At 31.1% G+C, this 20,000-nt stretch overlaps 1 protein-coding gene and 1 pseudogene across 1 annotated transcript; both read right to left on the bottom strand.

Moving 5' to 3' along the window:
- Window positions 1-11: 11 nt before the first annotated feature.
- On the bottom strand, window positions 12-2,164 carry LOC119582988 (annotated as a pseudogene).
- Window positions 2,165-10,826: 8,662 nt separating this feature from the next.
- LOC119582989 (neutral alpha-glucosidase AB-like) lies at window positions 10,827-16,180 on the bottom strand (the record flags this gene model as incomplete). The annotated part of the gene is made up of 12 exons (XM_037931503.1): window positions 10,827-11,054; window positions 11,328-11,585; window positions 11,780-11,926; window positions 12,327-12,421; window positions 12,763-12,950; window positions 13,516-13,655; window positions 13,828-14,019; window positions 14,134-14,296; window positions 14,811-15,029; window positions 15,258-15,431; window positions 15,592-15,828; window positions 16,092-16,180. Coding segments are annotated over 12 exons (2,130 nt in total), but the record flags the coding sequence as incomplete, so codon positions are not given.
- Window positions 16,181-20,000: the final 3,820 nt, after the last annotated feature.

Consider the following 20,000-nt stretch of genomic DNA (forward strand, 5'->3'; position numbering starts at 1 on the left):
AAATTATATAGAAAAAAGTAAGAAAAAAATATGAATAAGAAAAATTACTGAACTTCCATAAAGTATTCAAATCTCTCATTCCTGTAGGAACCTGAACTTCTTCCTATAAAACTGTGATAATCCATCAACCAATACCAAAGCCAAAAGGAAAAGGGACAAAATTTAAAAAAAATAATAAAAAATCAAGAACTTGTACTGTAGAACAAATACCATCTGCAATCTATCCTAATTTTTCTTCCTCCTTTTGTTACACAGTTCACATCTGTAACATCAACCTGCATGAAGTTTATAAAATATTTAATTAAACTTATTAAGCTATGTATCTCAGCTGTAATGACAGCCAGCCATACAAGTAACTGAATTAACGGATAGTAATAGTAAACTCCTCTTGCATACTGACTCCAGGCTTGCGTATGGTTAGCTGGCTTCCCTGTGTGGCACTTCCACTTTCAAACGTGCTTTCCAAGTCCCGGGTGCCCACTGCTGTAAAAAATAAGAGATTATGAACTATGACATTAAGTGGAGGAAAAAAAAAAAAAAAAAAAAAAAAAAAAAATCAACAATTTAACCCATTGGATCGAGTTGCATCACAGCACACAAATCACCAAAAATCTGGGCATTAGGCAGCCATCTGCCAGGTGGCCACTTGTAGGCTGGACACACATGAACATGTGTGCACGGTGACTATGCCTTGCAAAGTTTACTCTTTTTTGGCATAAGAATTTTTAGCTATTTGGTCGTTTTCCAATGTCCTTATCTGCCATTTGATCTGCATTATCTGGATGGTAATAGTCCCCCCCCCCCCCCCCAACTCCAATCATCTCTCTCTCGGTAGTCTACAATTCCGTGCAAGGAAAATAACCTTCTGCATCACTATCATTTGTCTCATATTTGAAAATGTTTACGTAATATTAAATTTTCTGTAATGCAACTTGCATCGCAGCTCACAGCACCATGATTCCCATACATCGATGGGAATCATGCAAAATTGCCAAATGAGTAAAATAAACCACCCATTAAGTTCCTTAACTGGTGGCAAGTCTTTTCCATCACCCAGCCTACAGCCAGATTTTCCTGTAATGACATGTTCATGCACCTGCCCCTTGGCCTGGATTTTTTCATGACGTGAAGGTCATGTCACCCAGATCCAACAGGTTAATTAATTATTACTGTGAAGCAATGCCTGTAAATTGTGACTACCATAAATCAGGTCAACAAATGTAACATCACAAACAACTAGACCTCTGTTTCCTTATAACACAAATATACAAATAAATAATATACTCACTGGCACTATTGACTGATACTTTTGTAGCTTGCTTGTGGAGTCCTATGACGATAACTCTTTTCTAGCCAGGATGCAGTATCCTAGCTTCCATTTGGATCAATCTTCTTTGAGGTCAAAACACCATCTTCATATGAGAAAGCCAAGTACAAGAATTTCCCCTGTAATAAAATAAAAAAAAATTAAATGTTTTCCCTTTACATGAAATACATGCCCAAAGGTGCAATTTTTTTCGTTTGGTGTGTCTGCTTTCCCTTTGGGTTTTATTATTTATCATTAACCCCTTTAATAATTGAAGAAATTCTGAAAAAAAAGCTTGGTTCTTCTCACATACAAATATGTTTAAAACATATAAAGGTTCAACAGAAAAAATAGGTAAACTCTGCAGAAGAAAAAAAAGGAGGAACTCACCTGTCTGTAATCAAAAGTGTTCATCTTTTGAAAGTGTGCTTTGGCCCTTTTCCCATCAGAACCAAAGGGCTATAAAAAGTGTGTAGGACTTCACGCATGGGGTAAAGCACGCGAACTTTCCTTACGAGGATAATATTTCCCAACCTGCGGGGGAATACAGGGATCTATGGGAAAAGAAAGTTGAAATTATCATCTCGTTTTGAAATTTTTTGCTTTTTACCTATACAACAAAAGTTTAACCAAAGGGGAAAATATAACTAGGTAGCCCCACCCCCATTTAGCTTTTTTAAAACCTAAAATAAATTGCTTTTTCCCCCCCAAAGAGCTTCTCCTGATGGATGATAAGGAAGGGGGTCTTCGTTATTAAAATAAAGAGGAAATTTTTGTTTTACTTCGGGAAATTTGGTCAATATCGAGAAAAACTCAAAAATTTTTTTGTACCTCATATATCCTGATATCACAGCGCATGCTCATTGGCTAGACTAATGAGTTTTACCCCCTTTTCCCTTTATTTGACCCATCAATTGTGCCATTTTTTTATGGCAAGTTTTTTTTTTTCCCTTTCATTTTTTTTGAAATGGTCAGTAAAAACAAGGGTTGAAAGAAAAAACAAAAATGAAAAAAAAAAAATAATTTGCAAGAATAAAGACAAAGATGGAAACAAGGATTTCATCAAGGAAAAATTGGGGAGCTCCCTATTTAAAATTTACCTTGTTTCCAAGAATTGTATATTAGACAAGTCAAACAAAACCAAGTTGGGGGGACTGTCACCATATTTTTTTCCAAAAATTTTTTGAGAGAAAAATTGAAGACAATGCTCCCCTCAATTGTGGGGGGGGAAAGGGGGGAAAAATAATAAAAAAAAGACAGGGGCCCTTTCTGTTACCCCCCCCCCAAAATGCTACAGGGGGAATACATCTCTCCAGTCAGAAGCCGCTAATGAAATAATTTACGGATCTTTAATTAAAATACATTGAAATATGTGCTCACAGAAATAAACCTCCAGGAGTATATAAACTCCTAACAAACTTGGGGAAGAGCGATTCAAGCCTGTAGAGGGTACTATGTCTGATTTTCTTGGTTTTAAAATTTTTTTAACCCTTGGGGTGGGGGTCCGTGATATGGGTCACAGCAAACACTTGGTCAGCGGGGTAGGCTTGTAGGCACAATGCACCAGACGCGGGTGCAGGGACTTTAGATAAATGAAAAGTATCAAAAAAATTTATTGATTTTACATTCATTATGGGAGGAGTTAGCCCAAAAAAACGGTGCACCCAAACAAAAAAAATTGCAAATTTATAGTTTGGGTTCTATTGCCCAAAAGAAAAAAAAGCTCGAGATAAACAATCCTAAAATAACCCCAAGAAAAAAAATTTACAAAATCTAGATCCATGGGTGTGAAAGTCCCATTAAAGACACCTAATAAGGAAAAAAAAAAGGGAAAGGAAAAACAGGAAAAAAAAAAAGGAAAAAAGGGAAAAAGGAAAAGGAAAAGGAAAAAAAAAAAGAAAAAAAAAAAAAAGAAAGAAAAAAGAGAAAAAAAGACCCTATGCAAAAAGTTTTTCAACAAGTAGGGAAATCTTCTGAAAAATAATGCTTACTAATCCAAAATTTTAAATTTTTGAACCCCCCAGCCCTCACTACGAAATATCGTCCTTGTGGGAACTTGGATGGAAAAAAAAAAAAAAAAAAAAAAAAAAAAAAGACATTACAACCTATTTTAAAATCTCTGCCCACTCTAGATCCACAGCAACGACAACAACAGCCTAAAGCCTTTCACCCCTTTTCCCCTTGCTGCAGACATACTTTTGTGGCCCGTGTTGCACGCTCAAAATTCTTTGTCATACCAGACTCCCGGTGGGAAATAAAAAATTGGCTGTGAGGCTCCCGGCTCAGGATGGGATGAAAAAAAGCGGAACCGTCATTGTTTTCCTCTTATGCCAAAGGTTCTTATCTTCTGGGAAAGAAGCCCACAAAAGGGCCCCATTTGGGGGAGCACCAAAAGAAAAAAGAAAGGAATGGAAAATAAATTTTTTAAAAATACAAAATTGCAAAAAAAAAATAAAAAAAATATAATAAATTAATATATAATATATATATATAGAAAAAAATAAAAAAAAAAAAAAAAAAAAAAAAAAAAAAAAACAATAAAAAAATTCTATATATAATATAATACAATAATAACTATAATTCAAATTAAAAAAAAAAAATAAAAATAGAATAATTCAAAAAAATAAATAAAAAAAAAGAAAAAAACATTTAAAAAAAATAAATTTTCCATAAAATAAAACAAAATAAAAAAAAACAAATAAAAAATCAAAAAAAAAACATAAATATATATAAATATTTATATATAATTAAAATAATATATAAAATATATATAATTAAAAATTATAATAATTATATATATATTATATCGTATATATATAAAATTTCATATATTATATATATATTAATATATTTTTCCATTTTTTATATATTCATAATATAATTTTATATATAATATTTATTATATATTTATAAATATATATTTAAATATTCATATATATATATATATATAATATATTAAAATATATATAATATATTATATATATATATATAATATTATATATATATTTTATATTCCTAATATATTTTAAAAATATAATAATATTTTATATATATATATATATAATATATATTCATATATATATTATATAATATAATATTTATAATAATATAAAATATATATTATATATATATAAAAATATATAATATTATATATATATATATTAATATTTTTTTATCTATTTTATTATATATATATATAGATATATAATTATTATATATAATTTTTTAAAAATATAATATATATATATATATATATATATATATATTTTTATATTATCTAATATAATATATTTATTTATATAATATACATATATTTTAAAAATATATAATTTTTATATACTATATATTATATAAAAATTATATTTATTCATATATATAATAGATATATAATTTTAATATATATATTAGATTATATTTATAACATTAATATATATTATATATATTAAATAAATAAATTAATATTTTTATAATATATAATTAAAAATATAAAATAATAAAATAATATATAAAATAAAATATATAATATAAATATATTATAATATATTTTATATATCATTATAAATATATAATATAATATTAATTATATATATATAAATATAATAGTAATTTTATTATTAATATTATATATATATCATATAAAAATTCTATAATATTATATTTTTATAAAATTTTTAAAAATATTATTTTAATATATAATAATATAAATATTTATATATATATATATTTTTAAAAATAATATATATATATTAATATATAATATTTAAAAATTAAAATATATATAATTTATTTTATAATTATTTTATTATATATATTATATTATAATATAATATTATATAAAAAATATTAATATATTTTTTTAAAATTTAATTTTAAAATTATATATATATATAATAATATATAATAATTTTATAAATATATATATATTTATATATAATATATATATATATTATTTAAAATTATAAAATATATAAAAAAAATTTAAATTTTGACATAATATATTATAAAAATTTAATTTTATTTATATAAATTCATTATATTTTAATATATATAAAATATTATAAAATATATATATAATTAAAAATATTATATATATAATTATATTTTTAAAATATAATTTTATATATATTATTATATATAATAAAATTTTATTTTTATATAAATAATTAATATCTCTATTTATATATATATTTTTATATATATTTATATATTATATATATATATATATATTATATATTTAATATAAATATATAAAATATATATATTAAAAATATATATAAAAACTATATATATATAATATATATATAATAATAATAAAATATATAATATATAATAAATAAAAAATTTACCCCTACCCAACACCCTTTTAAAACAATTTTCAAATTATTACATTATTTATTATCATTTATATATATAATATATATATTATATATATTTTATATATTAAAATATATATATAATATAAAATAAATATATATATTATATATATATATAATTAAATATATATTTGTATAAAATTAAAATGTTTATATATATATATATATGATAAATTTTATATTTATATATATATGTTTTATATAGATATATAATATATATTTTATATATAAGATAAAATATATAAATTTTTATATATATAATATATAAAAATAGATAAATAATAATTAATATTATTATATTTTAATTTTTATATATTTATACAATATTATATATTAAAAATATAGATATATATATAAATTATATATAAAATTATAATATTATATTAATATAATAAATATATATAATATATATATTTTTAATATATATAATTAATATATATATATAAAAATTTTTATATATAATATTATTTATATATATATAAAAAAAAATATTATATAAAAAAAAAATGTAAAAATAAAATCATATAAAAATAATTTAAAAAAAAATTTTATAAAATCTTTTAACTATAAAAAATTAAAAGAAATTTAAATAATATAAATTTAAAATAAATAAAAAATAATAAATATATAAAATTTTAATATAAAGTAATAATAAAATAAAGTAAAATATTAATATAAAAAATATTTTAATTAAAATAATATATTTTAATATAAAATACATATTAATTTTTAGTAAAAACATTTTATTAATAGGATCATAAATTTTAAATGTAATTATCCCCATTATATATTTTATACCCCAAAATAATATTAATAGCAAAAATTTTTAAACTTGTCCATAAAAGAATAATAATTTAAAAATAATTAAAAAAAATATATTGTTAAATTTTTTATTTTTAAATAAATGTTTTATATTATAATTTTAAAAAAAAAAAATAAAAAAAATTAATTTATTTTAAATTATTTATAGAAAAATAAAAATATTTAATCTAAATTCTCAATCCCTTTTCTATAAAAAATATTTTTTTAAAAATATTTAAAATTAAATTTAATAATAAAAAACTTTTTTAATAAAACAAATTTAAACATTTTCCGTTTTTATACCAAATTTTTTTAAACCAAAAATATCCAAAAAAAATTTTTTTTAAAAAAAAAAAACCACAATTTAAAATAAAAAATTTTCAATAAACGAAAATTTAAATAAAAAGTTAATAAAATATAAAGTAAACAAAAAATATTAATATTTTTTAAAAAAAAAAAATTTAAATAAAAACCTTAAACTAACCCCATATTTACCCCTAAAAAAAAAACATAATACCAAAAACCACCCAAACAACCAAATAAAATCCTTAAAAAATAAACAACATTACTTATCCCAAAAAATATTCATTTTTTAAAAAGTCCCCAAATCATTTCTTGTTCCCCTAAAAGGGCCCTAAAAATAAAATTTAACCTTTTTATTCCTCATAATTTTAATTTGTAAAATTAATATTATAAAAATAATAAATGGGAAAAAAAAAAAAAACATATTAAAAAATTTCTCCCCAAAAATACGAAAACAACCAAAATACCCCAAAAAAAAGGGTTTTTAAACCTTTGACATAACTAGAAAAACAACAAAATTTTAAAAAAAAAATTCCCTATTTCATTTAATTTCCTTTTACCCCCAAAAGCCAAAAAAACTTTGGGGTCGGTTTCGGGGCCCTTAAACGAAATCGAAATTAAAACCCCCTTGAAAGAAACCATGGAACCCTAAAAGACCAAAAAAAGGTAAGGGTGCCTAACCGCCCGAAGGGAAAATTTTTAAAAAACCATTTTTTTTCCCTTTCTTTGGGGATCAGACCCAATTACTTTTTGTTTTCCAGGGCATGCCCTTTTAAAAAAGGCTGGAAGGCCCCTTTTAATAAAAACTTTTTTTAAAATAAAAACCAGAGTTTTCCCCCAAAAAAAAAAGCTTTGGGTAGTCTTTTATATACTTAAAAAACCCCGTATTGTTATGTTTTTTTGGTAAAAAAATAACCCTTTTCAAAAAAAACTTATTCCCAAAGTAAATCAAAAAAAAAAATTTTTTAAAAAGGGTTTTAATTTAATTTAAATTTGATTATTTGTTAAAAAAATAAAAACAAATAAAAAATTTAATATAAAAAAAAAATCCCCAAAACTGTATCACAGATTTAAATTAACCTTTTTAAATTTTTAAAAATAATAGGAAAAAACAAAGAAAAGCCCCAAAAAAAATGGGAACAAGAGGAAACCCTAAGAATCAAACCCTTGCTAATAAACCAGTTACCCAATTCACTGTTTCATCAAAAATTTCCATTTCTTTTGTGTGAAAGAAAACGGCCTGTAATCAATAGGCCAAAAATTTTCCAAAAAAACCTTTTTTCATTTTTTGTTGAACAAAAGGCCGAGAATTCTTTATTAAAAAAAAAATTTAGTGGAAAAAAAAAAAAAATTTGGGTTTATATTCTCTTTTTACAATTTGAGGCCCGGAAAACCTTTCAAAAACAGTAAAAACCAAGGCTTTTTAAACTTGTTTTTAAAAGGTAAAAATTTTCTTTCAAACCCTTTACTTTAGGGAAAAAGGGTTCATAAAAATGTAAAAAAGTTTTTTTTAAAAAATGCAGAGTAAAAAACTTTGGATTGATTTAAAAAAACAGGAAATTCTCATGTTTCATTATGAGTAAAAGTTTGGAAACCTAAAACAAAAAATTTCAATTCTTTTAAACATCATTCAAAGTTCCAAAAGTTAAATTTTTTTTAAAAATCAATTTTCTTTCTCCATAAAATTTTAATTTTCCTTTAAAAACTTTTATAAAATTTCTTTTCCTTTAAAAAAAGTTCACTTTTAAAAAATAAATCTTAGGCCAAAAAAATTTATTTTTTCACTTTAAAAAAATTGAATCCTTTCAAAAGAAAAATTTTTTCCTTTTATCAGGTTTTTCAATACAACCACTAATCCCAAGAAATATGTTTTTAAAATTTTCATCAGAGCATCCTCTTTTACAAACAACTGATGATATCCCGAAAAAAAAAGTTAAAAAAATTTCCAAATTAATGGTAAAAAAAAATGGTGTTTGCTCTTACTTTTTCCAATTTTTGGATAAAAAAATTCCAACACCCCCAACCTTTTCCCCAAAGGGAATTAAAAATATACACAAAACATAAGGGGAAATTTTGGAAAACTTAGATCATACTTTAAATCCCTTTTTACATAAAAATAAATAAAACCAGAACCCAATTGTAGGCCTTAGGGTAATTCCCCAAAAAGAAACCAGGAAGACAAATCCAACAAAAACAAAAAATTTTTTAAAAAAAAGGATTTTAATTGTTATTTAAAAAAATTTTATTTTAAAGTTTAGGAAAACGGGGAAAACCCCGAGGGTTTTAAATGGGGAAAAATTAAACCCCAAAAAAAAAACTTTCAAAATTTAATTTTTCCCCCCCTTTTTTGTTTTGGAAAAAGGTTTTATAAAAAAATTTTTTTTGAAATAATCTTCCCCCTTAATAAAAAAAAATTGGCCAAAAAGTTTTTTTATGATTGTCTTTCCTTTCCCAAATTAAAAATTCATTGGCCAACAAGGTAATTTTTTAAATTAATTGACCAATTTCTATAAACGTTTTTAAAAAAAACTATCCGTCATTGGAGGAAAAAGGGTTTAAAAAAACCCAATTATATTATTAAAAAAACTAATTTTTTTAAAAAAAGCCCTTTTAAAAATTAAAAAAATAATTTCTTTAAAAACAATAAAAACTTTTATTTTTTTAAAACAATATTAAAAATAACAAAACTACAAAATTTGAATTTCAATTTCTAATTCAAAAAATCCTAAAAGGGGTCCCAAATTTAGGAAGAAAAAAAAAACCTTTTTTTTTTTTCAAAAAATCCCAAAAATTTTTTTTTAAAAACATTTATTTGACAAAAACCCAAACCCCTTCCCCAAAGAAACCGGGCCCAAAAATTTTATTTCCCCACTTTTTTTTTTTTTTTTTTTTTTTTTTTTTTTTTTTTTTTTTTTTTTTTTTTTTTTTTTTTTTTTTTTTTTTTTTTTTTTTTTTTTTTTTTTTTTTTTCCCCCCCCCCCCCCCCCCCCCCCCCCCCCCCCCCCCCCCCCCCCCCCCCCCCCCCCCCCCCCCCCCCCCCCCCCCCCCCCCCCCCCCCCCCCCCCCAAAAAAAAAATCCAAAAAAAAACCTTTGGCCCCAAAAAAATCCGGGGGATTTCCCCCCCCCCGGGGGCAGGGCCCCGGGGAAAAAGGAATTGGGGGGGCTCTCCCTCTCCCTCTGCCCAGGTTGCCCCTCACTATCTAAAAATATATTATAATATATATATCTTATATATAGGTTATATATATATGTTATAATATTGTTATATATATATGATATATATATATTAATAATCATATATATTTATATACATATATATATGATTTATATATATTATATATATATATATTCATATATATATAATATATACATCATATATATATATATTATACATATATATATACATATATATACATATATATATATATTATGTATATATATATATTATATATATATATATGTATATATATATATTATATATATATTATACATATATATATAATATATACATATATAATATATATATTTTTATATATTATATATATATATATATATTATTATATTATATATATAATATATATCTATATATATATTATATATTATATATTATATATATATATATATATATATATATATATATATATATATAACGTACATATACACATATAAACGTACATATATACATATAAACGTACATATACACATATAAACAAACATATATACATATAAACAAACATATATACATATAAACATACATATATACATATAAACATATATATATATACATATAAACATACATATATACATATATGTATGTAAACATACATATATATACATAGGCATACATACATGTATACATATGCATACATTCATCACATATATATATATGTGCATACGCAAACATACGTATATACATACGCAAACATACATATATACATACGCATCCATACATAGACATACATATGCATACATACATAAATTAAAACAAAAATGCATATTGTCATTACATTCCATTTCACTCCTTAAATGCAAACTGCTCATGTTCAGTCATTATAACTTGAACAGACAACAGAATGACTAAAAAACAGGCTCTGAATCTTACCTGTTAACTCATTCTCATAGAAGAGTGTATACCAAAGAGGTAGGTGCTGATAACGCTGCCGTAGAGATTTCCTGACAATGCGCAGTGTTTCTGCATCAAAGAGCCAAGGTTCACGTCGTTTTGTGTCAAGATGGGCATGGGCCCTGTAGAAAGGCTGGAAAGCTGCTGCCTGAAAATAAAAAACTTTTTTACTAAACAGAAGGTTACCAGCACATCTATGCTAGCTGCTTTATATACTTATGCTGGTAATGTTATGGCTTGGTAACCAAATAACTATCCAAAAAGTACTTATGCCACAGAGTAAGTCATTAATTTTAAAAAGTAAACAGATTAATCAATTAATAATGATAATAGTAAGAAACAATAAATCATAATTAAATATTTTTTTAATATAAAATATTTAAATCAAAACCTGTAAATACTACCCAGCCATTCATATTACCTGATACCATCGAGCAAGCAGGTTAACATCAGGATTACCAAAGAAGCCCCCAACATCAGCACCAACATGAGTGATCCCTGTAACAGAAAGTGACAGCAACATGGGCTGACTTATGCGCAGATGACTCCATTCAGCTGTGTTGTCACCAGTCCACACAGCTGCACTTCTCTGTGTTCCAGCATAGAAGGCGCGCGTGAGAATGAAGGGTCGCAAGCGTCTGTCCGACCTTTTCATGTGGCCTTCATAAGTTGATTCATGCTGAGAAATTCAATATTCAGGTTAAGAATAATATACAGTAGGGAAAAAAAAAAAAAACTGATATTAAAATATTTCTCTGCCGCACAATTAACTAGCAGCCACAAGCAGACATTTCAAACCATAGTACAATAACCAAAGGCTTTTTCAAACTCTTAGTACATAAGCTAGAATACTACACAGCAACATATACTTACAAACAGCATTCCATATGCATTGTGAATTTCTCTGTGTTCTACCCCAATGCCAGGATGTAAATTGTCTTTGGGCATCGTGATTTCGGGTCCATTGAAGACAGAGGGTTCGTTCATGTCATTCCATGTGAATGTATCCAAGGTGGAACCCTAAAAGACAAAAAAGTTTTCAGGATAATCTTGGCTCTGATGGCATCATCAGTACCAAGCAAGTGATTAATTTTTTAAAACTCTATTTTCTTTCTCCATATTCTATTGGCAGACATGCAGACTTTCATATTACTATTTCTGTTATCCAGTACTATGCTCTTTTCACAAACTAGGTGTCTTGAAGCCAGGCACTTGTAACTGTACACTATTTTAAAAGTTGACTATAGAGCTTTTCTTGCCTCGAAAAAGAAACTGTACCTTTGGATTCAGTCTTTTTAATATCACCACATCACTGACATCACTAGATATTGAAATTCATGCTTTCTGGCATCAAAAGAAGCCATACCTCTGTTCACAAAACAACTTATTCCAATGTAATATCTAGAAAAAAAAAAGTTACCTTGTATCGATCAAGTCGGTAAGTGTCACTGTAGTGTTCTCGCGCATCCGGATTAGTCATATCAATATAGGATGAAGAACCTGGCCAGCACCAACCTGCACAAAGGAATTATAATTATAATCAAGGACAAAATCCGCCTAGAGTGGAAATCTGTATCATGCATGATTCATAATTAACCTTTTGAAATGTCTTATTTACATATATATATATGTAAATAAGCATTTAGAGCATTTGTTAAAGGCCATAAAATAATGGCATATCAAGTAAGACACCTAAGCAATACAAATTCCATTAGCTATAAACACAGCCTTCACACCAAGTGCACTGTTAATGCTTATCTTACCAATATGCTCATGTTCTTCAAACTGTTGTGAATTTGAAAATCAGAAGACCTGATAATTCAATAGGCAAAAATTATAATACAAAATAAACTTACCATCAAACTCATTTCCATCTTTTGTATGAACAAAAAGGTCTCGATCATGAACTTCTTTATAAAAGAAATAATTACTGTCCCGTTTGAAATGAACATCAATAATGGTCACAAGTTTGCGGCCTCTTGCAGTGAGGTTGGCCGTCATTTCCAATGGGTTCGGGAATTTGTAATGGTCCCATGTGAAGTACCTGTAATCAAAACGAGTAATATTTATTTATGCTTTCAATCGGATGTTACAATTTCTTGATAACTTGTATTTAAATTGGATAAAAATTACTTTCAATACCAGTGCTACTGGTGAGGGAAAAAGGGTTTACCATAATATATGTAAAATAGCTTATATTTTTAATAAAAGTAGCAGCAGTTAACCCAATTAACTTAGGATATAGTATTTCTAAATTAACATGACACTTCTCATTGCTTAAATACAAGTCTAATGAGTAAAAGTTGAGACAACACTACACTATGAATTATGAATTGTCAATTCTCTAATTCAAACATTCTATTCCTAAATTTTTGTTCTTTGGTCTAAATAGTCTAATGTACCTTCTGTACTATAACTATCTAATATATTCAATTTCTCACATAAATCATAAATACATTTCTTATAATATAACATTTTATAAATGTACTTTCAAACCTTTAAAACATGTTCACTATGTGTAAAGCTAAATCATATGGCACAAGAAAATTTATTTATCTAACTTGAATTAAAATCATTGAATACCAATGTATCATAGTAAAATTGTTTACCTTTTCCCATCAGTGTGTTCAATATCTAACCACATCACATCCAGAGGAAGATCATGTTTGTCAAAGTTTTCATGCACTTGACGTACATCCTCTTCATCATTGTAGTTCCAGCGGCACTGATGATATCCCAGACTAAAAAGCTGGAGTAGAAAATTTCCAAAGGTTAAATATATATGCTAAAAGAAATGGCTGTTTTGCAAAATCTTACTTACACATTTGTAGTATAAAAAAATTAACAATATTCACAGCATTTCTCTGTTGCACATTCATATAAGATCATATAGAAATATACTACTTCATTAAACATATTACCGGGGGAAGGTTCTGAGATCCTGTAAGACCTGCATACTGTCTGAAGACATCCATGGGTTTTGGTCCTAGCATGACAAACACGTCAATGATGCCAGACTCGGAGAACCAATGTGTAGATACCTGTGGAGGGTCAGTCTCTCCACTGGAGAAGAAACCAGTGATGGAAGACACAACATTGCTATCTGGCAATTTCTGTAATAAGAAGCAAAAAGATTTGTCTATGCCTTCTCCATAATTCACAATATCTTGAAGAACAATATCTTCAACTTAATTTTTTGGGTCTATAATTACAACATCTGTGCTCACCTTAATATCAATCCACGTTTCAGCAGAATTATGCCAAAACACAGCAGTAGTGTGCCGTGCAGTCTGGGAGAGCATTACTGGTACAGAACCATACAGAGCCATGGGATTGTCCACTTCATATTCAAAAACATCCAAGTTGTACAAGCGGTAGGGATCAGTTGACCTTTTGGAAAAAATAAATAAAATATATAAATGAATATCAGTCTTAGCACCTTGTCATTAACAATCTTGCAAAATGTACTTTTCAGTGACTTTTTGACTTCAAATATTCAGTACGCAGGTGATGGTGCAGTAGTAACATGTGAGGCTGGGGACCACGAGAGTCAATCACCCAGCTCCCACATCTGAATCCTGCACCAATGGTCTGAGTTCAGAACCAAAGTCCTTTGAAAAAAGGCATCGTCCTAGCACTTGCGAGGAAGTTAAGAGATATAAAACCTAATCAAGTTCTAATTAAGTCAAAACAACTCTCCATGAAGCTTCTTTCTCCCAAAACATGATAATGCATCTTGACAAAACTCACAAACCCTCACCTCTAACAACCCACCCATTCACACAACCATAAAAGCAAAACTACAGAATAGCTACAGTACACCATACCTAACTACAGTTTCCAATACCATACTGCAATGGAAGAAATACTGCAAAATCATTAGGTTACAGAAAAAAAAACTTACGTGGTTTCTCTCAACGAGAAAGAGTCCGCATGCTCTGGTATTCCATATACATGCTTGGAGTTGACAAAAGATATATCCATGCCCACGGAGGCCGGCCCAAGAGGCTTTGTGTCAGTGTGGCCCTTGAAGGACTCCTCCCACAATCCATCCTTGTCCTCCTCCTGATCGTCAGCTGGAAGGGCATTGGGCTCTCCCTCTCCCTCTGCAGGCTGTTCCTCACTATCAATAAAAAAGAAAGGGTGGTTTAGAAATGATAACACATGTAAAACAACAAATACTTAACATTCTCATATACCTGGTAAACAGAGGACACAGAGGCCTTGGTGGATAGATAAATTGATAGATATACATGTTATGTTCTGAGAATATATACAAAGGAATATCTATAATGCAACAAAAAACTGCTTTTGATTTAAAGTTTTTCCACCTATTCTACGTTAAACTTACTTTCCAGGTTTATTCCTGTAGTGTTCAAATTTGAGAAGTCCCCGAGCATTTGTGCTCACCACAAGATCATTGCCATTATAGATATCGATCTTCAGAGGTTTTGCATTTACAACAGCACGATGTGATCCAAATTTGACGGTCACTCCTTGAGCAGATTGATCAACAACCTCAAAGCTGTAAATAGATTATTTGATTAGATAATACATTTGCAAATATGTGCAGATAACAATGTGATGTATCAGATTAATCAGTAACCTCAAAGATGAAAATGTATGCTTAGAAATAGTAACATATATACACAAATATATGCAAATAAAAATGAAAAATTATATACCTTTCTCCATGAATATCCTTTACTAAGGCATACGGATCCTCAAATCTGGGCTTGATAGGATTTTTTTCATTTATTTTAATGCGCACAGTAGAATCCTTTAGAGGGTATATTTCTAAAGTAAAAACAATTCTATTATTTTCATTAATGACATCTCCTACTAGTCCTGCATCATTTACTGTCACTGTGTCAGTGAGGAGTGTATATGGACTTTCCCCTGGTTTCACAGCACGATGTCGTCTGCAAAAATTCAGAAAAAGTAATTAATACCTGCACTGATGTGAGTGCCTATTTATTTGTTTATATTAATTTTCACTCTACTGAAAAATACAAGCAAGAAATGTTCAAAGCAATAATTTTATAGGTTTCTTAAGCTTAAGTGTACCTGTTGTGTGATATCAACTAAGAATACATTTATGTCTTGCAACTGACAGCCTATACAGTGGACAGAAGGAACTGCTATATCTAATTTAGGGGCTGATCCTTCCATGACCAATACTCACCTGCAGAAACTACTTTGCTGGCAGCTTTTGAAATTGCCTCGGTCAACAGCCGAGACCAATGTCAGTAAAACAGCCAATGCCACGGACCTTCATACAGAAACAAGAAAAAACATTTTTAATTTGGTTAGTGCAAAACCAATGTTATATCTTCTTAAACATATATTGACAAAGTGTATAAACAAAAAATAGGCCCTATAAACTTGTATGTATAAAAGGTATGAATGAGAATGAATACCTTCACAATACAAGAGATGTATTTGACCGATTTTGATTGTGTCTTCGTCAGAAATACAAGTATTTCTGACGAAGATATTATCAAAACCGGTCAAATACATCTTTTATTGTGAAGATATTCATTCTCACTCATACCTTTTATACATCTGTCAATATGAATACAGTTTGCCCTATAAACTAGTGATAATCAAATCTAATTAACAATCAGCAGAAAATAGTTCTAGTTCATAAAAAGTGGCTCTAACTCAATATATTCCTGTACAAAATGAAAAAAATTTACAGGGTTTATCCATAATACCACCTAAGGGACTACAAAGTCCACACACTGGACTGAAATTTCTCCTAATGAATTGTGGTATGTACCAATTGAATGATTGGGCAGTCCTCCAACATCTTGTTACAGCCTTCCTACACAATGTTAGGGATAATTGCCCCTTGTTTTGTCACTACTAAATAACCAACACAAATTCCCATTCTTACTGTTAGCATGATCACACGTACATGAATGCACGCACACTCACATTCAAACATTCACCAACTCCCTCACACACTTCAACAAATTTTTCCAATACTACTCACTCACTCACTCTCCCACTCACTCTCCCACTCACTCTCCCACTCACTCACTCTCCCAACCTCCCAACCTCTCACTCACTCACTCACTCTCCCAACCTCCCACTCACTCACTCACTCACTCACTCTCCCAACCTCCCACTCACTCACTCACTCACTCACTCTCCCAACCTCCCACTCACTCACTCACTCACTCACTCTCCAACTCTCACTCACTCACTCACTCACTCACTCTCCCACTCTCCCACTCCACTCACTCCTCACTCACCTCACTCCCAACCACTCACCACTCACTCACTCACTTCACTCACTCTCCCAACCTCCCACTCACTCACCTCAATCACTCACACTCACTCACTCCTACTCTCCCAACTTCCTCACTCACTCACTCCCAACTCCACTCACTCACTCACTTCCCAACCTCCCACTCACTCACTCACTCCCACTCACTCACTCACTCACTCCCAACCTCCCACTCACTCACTCACTCCCAACCTCCCTCACTCACTCACTCTCCCAACTCCCACCACTCACTCACTCTCCCAACCTCCCACTCACTCACTCACTTCTCCCCACTCCCACTCACTCACTCAACTCTCCAACCTCCACTCACTCACTCACGCTCCCAACCTCCCACTACTCACTCACTCTCCCACCTCCAAATCACTCACATCATCTCCCAACCCCCCTCACTCACTCACTCTCTACCATCCCACTCACTCACTCAACTCTCCAACCTGCCCACTCACTCATCTCACTCTCCCACCCTCCCACTCACTCACTCCTCTCCCAACCTCCCACTCACCACTCACTCTCCCCAACCTTCCCCACTCCTCACTCACCCAACCTCCACTCACTCACTCACGTCACCTCCCCAACACTCCCCTCACTCACTTCACTCTCCGGCAACCTCCCCACTCACTCACTCACTCTCAACCAACCTCCCACTCACTCACTCCTCCTCCCACCTCCACTCACTTTCACTCACTCACTCTCCCAACCTCCCACTCACTCAACTCACCTCCCAACCTCCCACTCACTCACTCACTCTCCCAACCTCCCACTCTCACTCACACATCACCTCCCACCCTCCCACCTCACTCACTCCTCTCCGATGTCCCAACCTCCCACTCACTCACTACTCTCAACCAAACCTCCCACCACCTCACCTTCACTCCTCCAACCTCCACTCACTCACCCTCTCCCCACCTCCCACTCAATCACACACTCTCCCAACCTCCCACTCACTCACCACTCTCCCAACCTCCCACTCACTCACTCACGTCTCCAACCTCCCACTCACTCACTCACTTCTCCACCTCCCGCTCACGGCACTTCACTCTCTCCACCTCCCACTCACTCACTCACTCTCCCAACCTCCCAGTCCACTCACAGCTCACTCTCCCAACCTCCACTCACTCACTCACTCTCCCAACCTCCCACTCACGCACGTCACTCTCCCAACCTCCCACTCACTCACTCACTCTCCCAACCTCTCCACTCACTCACTCGACTCTCCAACCTCCACTCACTCACTCACTCTCGCCAACCTCCACTCACTCACTTCCCTCTCCCAACCTCCACTCACTCACTCACTCTCCCAACCTCCCCTCACTCACGTCACTCTCCAACCTCCACTCACTTCACATCAATCTCACAACCTCCCACTCACTCACTCTCTCCCCAACCTCCAATCCTCACTCTCTCCAAACCTCCCACTCACTCCTCTCCCAACCTCCCACTCACTCACTTACTCCCAACCTCCACTCACTCACATCGCCCAACCTCCCACCTCACTCACTCATCTCCAACCTCCCACTCACTCACTCTCCCAAACCTCCTACTCACTCACACTCCTCACTCTCCCACCCTCCCACTCACTCACTCACCATCACTCTCCGCAACCTCCCCACTCCTCACGTCACTTACTCTCCCAACCTCCACTCACATCACTCACTCTCCAACCATCCCACTCACTCACTCCACTCTCCAACCTCCGCCACTCACTCACTCATTCCAACCTCCCACTCACTCATCACACTCCCACCTCCCCACTCACGTCACTCACCTCCCAACCTCCCACTCTCTCACTCACTCATCCCAACCCTCCCACTCACTTTCACTCCTCTCCCAACCTCCCCACTCACTCACTCACTCTCCCACCTCCCACTCAACATCACGTCACGTCTCCCAACCTCCCACTCACGAATACTCACATCACTCACTCTCCCAACCTCTCACTCACCATCACTCACTCTTCTCCAACCTCCCACTCACTCACTCCACTCACTCACTCTCCCAACCTCCCACTCACTCACTCACTCACTCTCCCCAACCTCCCACTCACTCACTCACTCACTCTCCCAACCTCCCACTCACTCACTCACTCACTCTCCCAACCTGGCTGTGGGAAACAAACTATACCAAAAATACTATCACCATCACACACACAGTTGCTTACCCATTTATTCTCACAATTAAATTTACATATCTAAATAAATTCAGTCACCTACACTTAAACACACAAACACAGTTGAATATTTGTTACCGAGAGTGACATCCTCCAGATATGAAGTCCCAAAATCAGGCTATCATGGAAACCCCAAAATCCAAACCTAACCTTTCTGCCTCCTGTGCCCCAATTCCATTAGTACTTCATGCCAACTGATAGGAAACAGACATTAAAAACTATCTGTATGAGGGTGCTGTGGACTGATATGCAATGGATATTTTTGTCATTTTGTAGTAAATATGATGCCAGAGCAGATTACCTTTTGTTTTCATTTTATTTCTTATGCTCTTTAAGTTGGTGGTGCGATTTCCCTCTCTCTGTGCATAGCTTTTGGTAACATTAAGCAAAGGGTCGTAAAGATGGAGCTTACCCACTCCGTCCTAGGGAGTAACTAGGAAACAGGATGTTTTTTGTGAACTTTGTCTGGAGGGAGCGTCCCCTCTCGGTAACAAAACCTGTTATTTATATACAAACGCGTAAAATCAATAACACTTTAATTTACATGAAATACACAAAACTTATGCCATATTGCGGTCGCTGAAGAAATTGTTAAATGTAACAAAACATTCGGCCTTATTTCACAACATAAA

Source organism: Penaeus monodon, chromosome 16, assembly GCF_015228065.2.
Source record: "Penaeus monodon isolate SGIC_2016 chromosome 16, NSTDA_Pmon_1, whole genome shotgun sequence".
NCBI lineage: Eukaryota > Metazoa > Arthropoda > Malacostraca > Decapoda > Penaeidae > Penaeus > Penaeus monodon.